Here is a 12420-nt window from a genome sequence, read left to right on the forward strand (position 1 = left end):
AGTGAAAGTATTTCGTGTATATTATTTTCTTCAGTAGCAATTTAAAATATTGTTTTTTTTTTTTTCGTTTTGTTTGAGTTTGAAATGAAGGTACATATGACAGTATGTAAACACACATTTAATTTTTGAATATTATTATTCTTGATAGTACCATAAATAAAAGTTACTGTCATTATATCACAATTACGCAAGAAAGCATCATTACCAAATTCAGAAATTAATTAACATGTACTATATTCCTGATAAAGCTTCCTATTCATAATACAGGGTGAACATAAAGTCTCTCTTAATTAATAACTAGAAAACTAAGAATGATAGAACCATGTGGTTTGCGGAAAATAATAGGAACATTCAAAAAGTTTTTTCCCTTGATTTAGAGAATTTCCACATGTGCTCCATTAGTTGCTCTCAAGACATTTATCCGATGTCACATGCGAAATTTGCGCGTCGGGAATGGTCTTCTTGTGAAAATTTTAAACTTTGGGATGTCCAAACCACGTGATGCGCAAACCAAGAATTTCCGTGGGCTTCTGGTTAAAGCAACACGAAACAGCTTCCACACGTTCCTCACTAAAACTCGGTCTACCGCTTCTATCACGATCTAAAACACTTCCTGTTGCAATAAACTTGCTATACCATTCCTTTATACTCTTAACATCTGGTGGCTGCTGTCCATACTCTCTTCTGAATGTTTGTTGATCTGTGACAGGAGATTTTGTTTCTTGACACTTCAAAACACACTTCGCTTTCCGCTGTGTTGGCGTTATATTTAAACAAATGACTGTCGCGCTACGGTCAGCTGCAATAGATGGCAGCACAGGCTGTGGCAAAATCTTGAAGTATCATACAAGCGATATTTTCAAACCGCATGCTTCTATCATTTTTTTTTTTTTTTTTTTTTTTTTTGTTATTAATGTTTGTTATCAGGGAGAGACTTTATGTCCACTCTGTATAAGCATAGACTAATGTAAACCAGTTATTGTACTATAAATGTATATAAGTTTTTGTACACCTTATCTTAAACTACTGGTTAATATACAGAGTAAGCTACCACATGTGTAGCTACTTTTTGTACACAGATTGTCCACGTCACAGTAAAAGACTTTTCATTTTCTTTAAGACACTATATTCCGTTTTCTTTAAGACTCCATTTTACAGAACTAGATTATAATTGTGAAAATTATGTCTGTGTGATTATTTCAATAGTTTAGAATGTCGGCGTTCAGGCAGAAGTCACTGACTCCAAAAATATACAAATGGAGTTAGCTACTTCTTTCAGTACGATAACGATACACAAGATGAAATACACGACGTTCTAACATTGTCAGGCTAGTTGTAGCAGGTGAAATTATGATACTAAGCGTGGTTATCCTTAGCTTAGAAATGCCATCTGCTACATCTAGCAACATAATATGTATCAGGACGTTATATATTTCACGTTGTATATCGTCCTTGTACTAGAAGAAGTACTTAACTCCATTCGTATGTTTTTGAAGTTAGTGACTTGTACCTGAACGCCGACGAGAAGTAACAGTTACCACACAGAATCATGTATAATCTTGATTTTAAAATCATGCACACTTTAATTAATTGAATTTTCAAGTAAATAATTAGTGAAAAAAAAATCCACATATCTGTTCTTGTTGATGTAATATTGGATTTATATATAGGTGAGTGTGCAATTCTTGTATAGAGAAGTGGAATTCTTTTACTACATTTTTATTTTTAGAATGCTTTACCGAAAAGATTAAGCTTTTTTTAAATACAAGTATCTGAAGCTAAAAAGAATGAAATATACTTTATGAGAAGGAGACTGAACGATATAATCGCTTTGCGAGTTTTCAGTTCATGTATCAAGTCATTTAAGAAAATAAAAGCAAATACTTAAATCAAGAACTGCAATTAGAATCAATCAGGGCATAAAATATTATAGACATTTTAATTGATTAAGCTCAAAAAAGCAAATATATAAATCAAGAACTGCAATTAGAATCAATCAGGGCATAAAATATTATAGACATTTTAATTGATTAAGCTCAAAAAAGCAAATATATAAATCAAGAACTGCAATTAGAATCAATCAGGGCATAAAATATTATAGACATTTTAATTGACTAAGCACAAAAAAGCAAATATTTAAATCAAGAACTGCAATTAGAATCAATCAAGGCATAAAATATTATAGACATTTTAATTGATTAAGCTCAAAAAAAGCAAATATTTAAATCAAGAACTGCAATTAGAATCAATCAAGGCATAAAATATTATAGACATTTTAATTGAGTAAGCTCTTTATTTCACTATTTCCTTTTTGATAAAGGTTCAGTTGTAACTTGAAACATTACAATTTCACTGTTGCTGTGTAAGTGCGTAGTTTTGTTAACTCAAGTACTAAACTTAATAAAAACCTACAAAAAAATATATTTGTTCCTTTTCCTCATTCCTAACCAAAATTGAGGTAACCCATAAACAAACTTTTTAAAAAAAGTTAAAACAAAGCAGGCTCCACCAAGTGATCATCAGTTTACGAGGTAGCAAGATCTCTTATTCCTTTTTCAGGTGTAATTCTTTTCTCAAGTGCTGTGTACTTCGCTGAGGCGGGTTCTGAACAGTCATTCTTCAAGTCTATCCCGGACGCGTTCTGGTGGGCTGTTGTAACCATGACAACCGTGGGCTATGGTGATATGAGGTAATCTAAAATTCCTATGGATGTTGTCTTCCAGGTGTGGTGCTCTTCTCAAGTGCTGTGTACTTCGCGGAAGCGGGCTCTGAAAATTCATACTTCAAGTCTATCCCGGACGCGTTCTGGTGGGCTGTTGTTACCATGACTACCGTGGGCTATGGTGATATGACGTATGAAGTACTCAATTTAATAACGATTTACTTTTCCCGTAGCTTGCAATGGCATTTTCCTCTTAAAAGACAGTAAAACAGACAGTCATTAATTAATTTTTTATTAAAAAATCAAACGAAGAAAATTCTTTGTTGACATGAAACGAATACCAGAAAAATGAAACAATCAAATCATTTTTTAAAAGAAAGACGTTTAATTTCAAATTAAATGTCATTTAGTATTCAAATCGACTTCAAATCGAGAGAAATAAAAGATGATGTGTAATCATAATTTGTTTTTACAGTAAAAAAATCACAGTAGAAAAAACAATCAATACGTATTTTTTTACATATTGGGCGTCACGTGTCTGCACAGTTCTTTCAGTAAGGCGGGAATTTTAAATAAATTTGTTTTTTTCTTGTCTTACTGATCTGATTCTTAATTGATAAGTTTTCCCTTCATTTGTTTTTTTTCTCAATGTTGTAAATGTTTTTTTTTTTTTCAAAAGCCTTCCGGAAAAAAAGCTTTTACTTTGTTTTTTTATTCTGATCGTACGTAACCTATTCTTTGTCGAAACCTAACCTGATGTTATACATATTCTATATATATATACATATATATATTATATATATATATTCTCTTGCTAAAGATAACTGCTGTTCTTATTTTATCTTTTTCTTCTCCTTCTTGAAGTCTACGCTATGTAAAATCATTGTATACAGTGTTTTTGTGCTTGGTTAGACGTCTAGTGTGGAATCCCAATGGAAAATGAACAAAGAATTTTCTAAGTGGAATGAAAACAAAAAAAGTACTTTTTTAGAAATTTGCACTTAGAATTTTTTTTGCATGCTCAAAATAAAAGAAAAAATATCTAGTTGACTTGAACGTTCTTGTGCATGGTTTGTGTCTGTATTTTTCCTCCGCTACATCGTTATTTTTTTAAACAAAAAAAAAAAAGACGGTTTGAAAAAAATTCGAAATTTTCTGCTTCGCTATTTATTTATATATATATATATATATATATATATATATATATATTCAGGGATTCTTATTTTCTTTGTTCCTGCATGATTATTATTTCTACAACGATTTTCTTTTTTTTTTTCGTTTTCTTTTCTTTGAAAAATAAATATTAAATCAACATACATTTTTTTTAAATCTTCTTCTTCACTTTACTTAATTTGGTTTCATGTGTTCTTACTTTTTCTTAATATCACCACTCCATAATGATTGGTAACAATAGTTTTATGCAATAAAAGTAAGATTCATATATATATATAAGCATACATTCATTTTTACATATAAAATGACAATATTTATATTTAGAAAATATGAGTTTTGTTTAATACATTTCGTATTGTATTATATTATTTACTTATTCTTGTAACTGGTTTATATATTTTTTTCTTGATATTTACTTACAATTAATTTCGTTTATGTAAATTGTTTATTTCATTGTTTTGTGATAAGTATTCATGTTTTTAATAATTTTTAAAAAAAAATAAAAGAAAAATATTTTGTGGGGAAAAAAATCTGAATTTTTAGTGCATTTTTGTGTGAGTGCGTGTGTGGGCAAAATACCTGCTGATACTTGCATGATGTAAAATCGAAGAACAAAAAAAATAAACTTTTCATGTGGCAAAAGCAGTAATTTTTTTTAAATACAAGCATGATCTTTCTTTTTCTTTTTTTTTATCTGTACCAGAAACAAGTACAGTAGTGTGCTGTAGATGTCACCTTCTCAATGCTGTACCATGCAAGAGACATTCTTATGTAATAGCATTTTCAATCTCTTTATTGCATGACATTTTTTCTCTTCTTATATGCAAGTATTATATAAATGAAAATTTTTAGATTTATAAAAAAGCATCTTTTTTTCTATATTTCAATATGTAAAGATTTTTTGCCGTAGCTTTCTTATATTTTTATTCCTTAATTTCTGTCTTCAGTGCGTGTGTGTTGTTTTATTATGCGTGTTTGGAAATGCGTGTGTGTGAGTATTTGAAATAAAGAATGGATGACAAGAAAGAGTGAAAGATTTTCATATTTTCTTCTTTGATTTGTGTTTCTTGCGTAAATTTAGGTTTTTTTCTTTCTTTAATTATTATATTGCAATTTTTTTTAAAGCTTGTAATTAGTTTTGTTTCCTATTGTCTCTGGGAGCAACCTTTTATTAGATCACTTTCTTCCTCTTAATTTTTGTGGTAAATATGATAAACGAATGAAGTTTAATTTGTATAGTAACAATCTAAACTGAAATTTCTCTTGATTCCTTTTATTCCATCAAATTTTATACACAGGATGTCTCAAAAGTCCCCTAACATAGGGTAACTCTGTTATTATCAGAATTACAACAAAGTGTAAGAGAGGAAACCGTCTCTAAATATGATGTTTTCAATCTAAAGTGAAGGAAATTTTAAAATCAGACGAGCCATTTGGGCTGTACATTCTTTATGCGCTCAGTGTTAAATGAAAGTGCAACGTTGCGATTTACCTGAACCCACAACATAAGTGAATGAAGTTATTGTTTGAAATAGAGGCTGGCCATCGACATGTTAGCGTAAAAGACAGTAACTTTATTCACTTATGTTGTGGGTCTAGGTAAATGACAACGTTGCATTTTCATTTAACATTCATAAAGAGTGCACAACCCAAACTGCTCGTCCGATTTTAAAAATTCCTTCACTTTAGATTGAAAACATTATATTTGGAGACAGTTTCCCCTCTTACATTTCATTGTAACTCTGATAATAACAAAATTACCCTATGTCAGGAGACTTTTGAGACACCCAGTATAACCTGAAGTACATCTTGCTATTATATTCTTATTCAAATGATGCTAAGTCAGGTTAACTATAATCAATAATTATTCATGTTAATGGTAGTGAATACAAACTATTTTATTCAAATCCATGTCTAATATATGGTTTCTCCTATAGGCAACGCAAGTCTTCTTTTTTTTCATTTTTTAAAATTTTCATTTATGGCTTTTATTTAGCATTTTGTTACGATACTGGCTTGAAGCTAGATGTCGTGATGAAGACACTTTACAATTTCAGAACAACACATATGTTTTTCTTACTGTGATTCCTGGTATGTTTCAGGCCGGTTGGAGTGTGGGGAAAAATCGTCGGATCCCTTTGTGCCATTGCTGGTGTGTTGACGATAGCGCTTCCAGTCCCTGTGATCGTGTCGAATTTCAACTATTTCTACCACAGGGAGACTGACCAGGAGGAGATGCAATCGCAGAACTTCAACCACGTGACCAGCTGTCCATACTTACCTGGTACACTTGGTAAGCCATACAGTTTCTTTCTCTCGAGATAGGTTAGGTTTAGAATATGTGAAAAGCGCTAATATAGTGCAACTTTTTGGTTTGATAACTGTATTAACTGAACATCTATTTAATTTGACCTCAGATCTTTGGTATCACAAAATTATAAAAATTCTTATAATTTTATAACTTAACAAATTGTATAAATAATGTAATACTATTATTTTGGAATTATGTAAAATGTAGTTTCCTTCCCTTCAATTAATGATAAGTTGGGTTATTGTTTTACAATTTGTTTCTCTTTTTAATCTTTTACCGGTAATGTCCCTTGAAATACTGTTAGGATAGTGAAGTTAGGTTTAAAATTTATTGAATACGCAACTGTACTGAAACATATCAGGTTCTTAGCTTTTCTAACTCAATACACTTCATTTGGCCTCAGATGTGTAGTATACAAGATTATATGAAGACTTATGGTTCTAAAACTTGAGTGTCTGACATACTAAAAATAATCCAAAATTTACCATTTCTCTTTTGCTTGTTTTTCATAAGTGAAAGGAGATAATGAAATATAACTTACCACAATCATAGATAATTTTATTCTATAACAGAAAATATGAACCTGAAGAATTTTCAGTGTTGCCATCCATAGAAATCACAGTGTTGCCAGAATAAAAACTCCCCCAAAATCTAAGTTAAGGCAGCGACTAGACAAACGAACTCAACTACATTTAATTACGTATCATGTTGTTTTGGTATCTTGTGAACTACATTTTAAATAACATTATTATTTAATTTTAATAACTGTATGTTAAAACTATTTTGTTTATTACAAACTAAATACAACTATTATTTAAAAATGCACTTATGAAAAACAAGCACAAGAAAAATGGTAAATTTTGTATTATTTTTAGTATATCAGGCTCTTAAGAGGTGTTGTAATGCAGTGGTAGAGCGCCCGCCTTTGGTGTGTGTTTTCCTAGTTCGGATCCCAGCTTTCGCCACGTAGGCTTTATGGTGGACAAACACTGTGTGTGTGGTTTTAAGTGATCCTTATTTTTAATTCAAAATCTTATTTTTAATACAAAATATCATATGAATAGAATAACATCCCAAGTCAAAGGACTTGGGATGTTATTCAATTCAGTTAAGAGATTTAGGACATTCTACATTCAGGTGAATCACGTCGTAATGGAAATCTTTAATGGCTGACAATGATTTTGTTCAGTTATAATGCTTTACTTGATCTCAATCACAAACAACGAGAAACCAAAGTTAGTCACCTCTGAGTCATTTAATAATAATATTATTGGGCTTTTTCGCCCGCCTGTTAAAGTCGGTGAGGAAATACTGTTGTAACTGATTTCGGTACATTTATATACGTAACATCACAACAATACGTAAGTCACAGCAATCAATTAACAGTATTATAATACAACATAGTGACGTCATTTCAGGATTTGTTTTGGGGAGAGAGACAAGACTCTGTAAGTAGTTTTCATTACCATATTGAAATGTAACCATTATTCAGAATTTGAACATGTAATGGTATTTACCAACATAAAAATATTAATAATTGAGGTCCTGAATTGAAAAACATCACAAGTCCACACACGTATATACATATATTTTTTCACGTTTATCTGTCTGTTTCATGCAGCTGAAACTTCAAGGAGAAACAAGGAACACAATAAGACAAACTACAAAAAAGCACTTCTGTAAATTGGGGTAAAGAGGCCAATGCCCTCGGTGGTATCACCCTACCCGCAACTGTCCCCAGACATGTTGTATTGCAACGTAGCTCAAATAATATGAAATTATTATATCCTATATACAAAAAATAGAAACCACCGCAAAAAATTTTTCTGACCATTAGACTGCTCCTCTTGGCTTCGTCACTAATCGCGAACTGCTGCCACACGGCCAGACGATCAACTACTGTCTGCTCATAGCAATTTGTACAAGAAGTGAAAACTTGTGATTCAGTACTTGTGAATCGCGGAAGTGTTGATCTGTTGCAGGACAAAGTGAAGCCACATATTGCTAAGGTCACCTGTGATACCATTATCCAAGTTAGTTGGGAAACTCTAATGCATCCCCAATATTCGCGATCATTGCACCATCAGATTACCATTTCTTCCAATCAACATGCAAACAACTTCAGGGATGGAGATTCTGAACTCTGAATGACGTGACTCACGCATTGGACAACTTCCTTTGGTTCATGTTCCGTAGGATCCTTAGTCTCTCCAAGCGTTGGAGACCGGTTATTTCTCCTGATGAGAACTTTTTTCTGATTTTCCAACTTTGCCTCATTTCATGGTATTACCTTGCTCTTTGTAGGGTCAAACTCTGACAGAACTTTCTAAGTATCTAACTCTGACAAAACTTTTTAAGTATCTAACTCCGACAGAACTCTCTAAGTATCCAGCTCTGACAGGTCTTAAATATCTAACTCCTACAGAACTCTCTAAGTATCCAGCTAAGTATCTAACTCCGACAGAACTTTCTAAGTATCTAATACGTTTAACTTTGTAAGCTACTTGTTCAATAAGCAACGATATGCACTAGTTCTAATTGGTCTTATAATTTCAATAATTTGCAGTTTTGTATATGTGAGAAAGTACCTCAAAGCTATCTAACTCTCTAAGTATCTAACTCTGACAGAACTTCTTAAATAGCTAACTCCGACAGAACTCTCTAAGTATCCAGCTCTGACAGAACTTCTTAAATATCTAACTCCGACAGAACTCTCTAAGTATCCAGCTCTGACAGAACATCTTAAGTATCCAACTCCGACAGCACTCTCTAAGTATCCAGCTCTGACAGAACTTCTTAAATATCCAACTCCGACAGAACTCTCTAAGTATCCAGCTCTGACAGAACATCTTAAGTATCCAACTCCGACAGCACTCTCTAAGTATCCAGCTCTGACAGAACTTCTTAAATATCCAACTCCGACAGAACTCTCTAAGTATCCAGCTAAGTATCTAACTCCAACAGAACTTTCTAAGTATCTAATACGTTTAATTTTGTAAGCTACTTGTTCAACATGCAACGATATGCACTAGTTCTAATTGGTCTTATAACTTATATGAAATTGGACTCTGATTGAACATATAACTTCAATAATTTGCAGTTTTGTATATGTGAGAAAGTACCTCAAAGCTACATTTTATATTTTATTTTAGAGTATAAAAGATAATAATAGCTAGATACCATTGATTGTCTACGAAAAATGTGAAGAAAGAAAAATATGACTTTCTATTTAAATTTTGATGGTAGTTTCATGTCACGTAATGGGAAGAAAGATATCTTGTAATTTAATTTTTGACGAAATTTGATGATCCTTTTACTGTGGAAATTTATAATTGATTACAACATGAATTAATCGTTCTAGAGACGGTATTAGTACATGTAGAAATTCTAGATGTCAAAGACAAAGTAATATACAGCACTCATTGTTGCTGTTTCACCATCATTAAGTAATTAACGTAGCACAGCATGGACGAAGTACAGAGTTCATTTACTTATTTATTTATAGACGTAAAACTACAAGCAAAATGTGGTGTTACCGAAAGATATTTACGTTACCAAAATCGTGGCCATTGGATTTTCGGCATTACTTTTAAATTGAATCGGTAGCTTTGAAAAGGCCACTAGTCGGAAAAGTTAAGTTATAAGAACATCGTAAAAACTGTTCAACTTTTGAAAATTCTGATAGATAAAAAATGATCGATCTCTGAGAAAATAGAGTTTTTCTTGTCATTGTAAAAAATGAACAACTTGTTGTGAGAATTGATGTTACAATAAATAAATAAATAAAAGTTCAACTACAGCAAAATCGTCATTTTCTGACTCATGATCTTTTCAAAACTACCAATTCAATTCAAAGTTTGTGCTTTCGTTCGTGTTTTAATTTCAAATTTGTAAATAATACCTTCCTGTTCACATATATTATATTAATACTAACCTTAAGCCATTGATTGAATAAATTCTCGTAGTGAATAAAATACTCCTTTTGTTAGTAGTTAAGTCTTTTACATTTTCTTTGCTTTCATTTTCTACATTTTATTTATAGAAATTTGATATGTTTTTAAATATAATATATATTTTTGCACTCAAGTGTACTGTTAAATGCTAATGAGCTAACATTCGGATCCTTTCTCATCTATATGCAAATAAAATGAATCTGTTAGCAATTTGTTTTGTGTGTAATTTAATTAGTTGTATGTTCCACATTAATAATAATTAAAATATAGACAACAAAAATTTTCAAAAAGTTTTTGACATATATATGGAAAGAATTAGTTGGGTCGAGCGGAAAACGAATGAGAGAGTGTTAGAAATGGTTTGTGAGAAAAGAACACTTTTAGGTAGTATTAGGAAGAGGAAGAGAAACTGGTTGGGACATTGCCTAAGAAGAGATTGTATCATGAGGGACGTCCTAGAGGGTATGGTGGCGGGAAAGAGAGGGAAAGGGCGAAGGAGACTACAATTAATGGATGATATAAAAACAGAAAGATCATACGTGAAGACGAAGAGGTTAGCGGAGGACCGTGGAGCATGGAAGCTTCTCAGCTACGGCAAGTGACCTGCCAATAAAGGCAGAATACCTATGATGATGATGATGATATATATATATATATCATGTGAATTTGCGCAATCGCCGTTAACGTTAAGTATTTTCGTTAAATATAACGAATCTCTTTAGTTTAATTGAATTCAATGGAAATTCAATATATATTGTATAAATTCAGTAGAATTTATAAATATGTATGTATAACGAAATTTTCTTCAAGTTTTAAAAACTATTACTTTATTGTTTTTTTTTTCATAATAAGATAACTGAAGTTTTCGTTTACATCATAAATGATTGTTTATATACATGTACATATATATGCGTATAATACATGATTGTTTAGTATGTTTTATAAAAGTGAATCTTTACATATATGTTTAAATCTTCAATTAGTTTATTATATAAAAACAATAAATTTATGTTTTCAAGGAAACTTTCTTACATATTTATATAAATCCAGCATGCAATTTGAACACAGAAAAGGGATGAAAATTTCAAAGTATTTCTTGCGGTTTCCTGCTAAGGAAGATATTCTTCCAATTAAAATTGTATACCTTACAGATAATTTATACATTAAACTATTAAACTTGTTCTCTAATTTCATATATATATATATATTCATTTAGATATTAACTTTTTAGTTGTGTGTAGGTTTCCATCCAGAACACAAAATTGTGCTCTATTTATACATTTCAAAAAGCTTTTCATTTTTCAAATGAACAAGAGTGTAAATAAAACAAGTTGCAAATTGTCTTCCGTATGATAATCAGGTAAAAATATTAAGTACCGTATGTGAGTTCCTTACGTATATTATGTTTCTGATTTAATTTTCTATTCCATTTAACAGGTCAGCATCTAAAGAAGACATCTTTATCTGAATCATCGTCCGACATTATGGAACTTGAGGAGGGCATCTTGCTAACCCATGATGTCAGTAAAAAGCAGAACTGCAATCCAAGGCATAACAACAACATAAACGCTATGAGCATCGAAACAGATGTCTGACTACTAGGTAAAATATGTTATTATTGTTTCGTTAATAATTTTTTTCTTTTATATAAGAATTCTTTTATCATTAGTAAGTCACTAGTCTCAAAATAGGAGTTTCTAAGCCATACGATTCCTTGTAATATGTTCGACTCATAGTACAAGTTATCCTTTTAAATAAAGTGTATAAATTAGTCGTATTCTTGCCTTCCTCCTTTTCCTACCATTACACTGTTTATCGCGCGCTTTGAATTGTAATTTCTTCCTAAGAAGTGTCTTAACCAGTTTTCCTTAATTATTTTATAAAATTATTTTTAAAATTATTCTTCCCTACCTCACTTTCCGCAACATTTCCTTGCTGGTTTCCCATTCCACTCAACTAGTTCTGCATTCTTATCTATATCTCCACTTTGAAAGACGTTTAGTCTTTTTGCATAAGTTTCTGCTTTGCACAATACAGCAATCCGTATGGAATCCGTTCATTTGAATAATTTTCTTAATGATTTATTACAGAAAATATGCTTATCTGTATATTTTTCTATGGGTTTATGTGTAATGACAGTTTAATTTTAGTAACATAATTTTGTAGTTCACAAACTATTGTCATGATTGACTCCATCGTTTAGGTGAAATATACTATATGTCAGTGGCGGGTCCAGGGGGGACGATCGGGGCAATTGCCCCCCATCCCCAGAAGAGGAAACTTTCTTATTTTATATATATAAATAAAACCCATCCCAGAGT

General features: G+C 31.4%; 1 protein-coding gene across 3 annotated transcripts in view; it reads left to right on the forward strand.

The window, feature by feature from the left end:
- Positions 1-12420, forward strand: part of Sh (Potassium voltage-gated channel protein Shaker) — a 907958-nt gene that overhangs the window by 862615 nt on the left and 32923 nt on the right. For 2 of the 3 annotated variants that reach the window (XM_081727648.1, XM_081727651.1), the window contains exons 5-7: positions 2560-2689; positions 5938-6128; positions 11537-11701. In XM_081727648.1, coding sequence (XP_081583774.1) covers positions 2560-2689; positions 5938-6128; positions 11537-11694 — 479 coding nt within the window. In that variant the 3' untranslated portion in view covers positions 11695-11701. Of the gene's footprint in view, positions 1-2559; positions 2690-2723; positions 2854-5937; positions 6129-11536; positions 11702-12420 lie in introns of all 3 variants that reach the window. The other variant, XM_081727649.1, reaches the window with a different exon arrangement.

This window comes from Thermobia domestica, chromosome 10, assembly GCF_964235325.1.
Source record: "Thermobia domestica chromosome 10, izTheDome1.hap1.1, whole genome shotgun sequence".
In the NCBI taxonomy this organism is placed as follows: Eukaryota; Metazoa; Arthropoda; class Insecta; order Zygentoma; family Lepismatidae; genus Thermobia; species Thermobia domestica.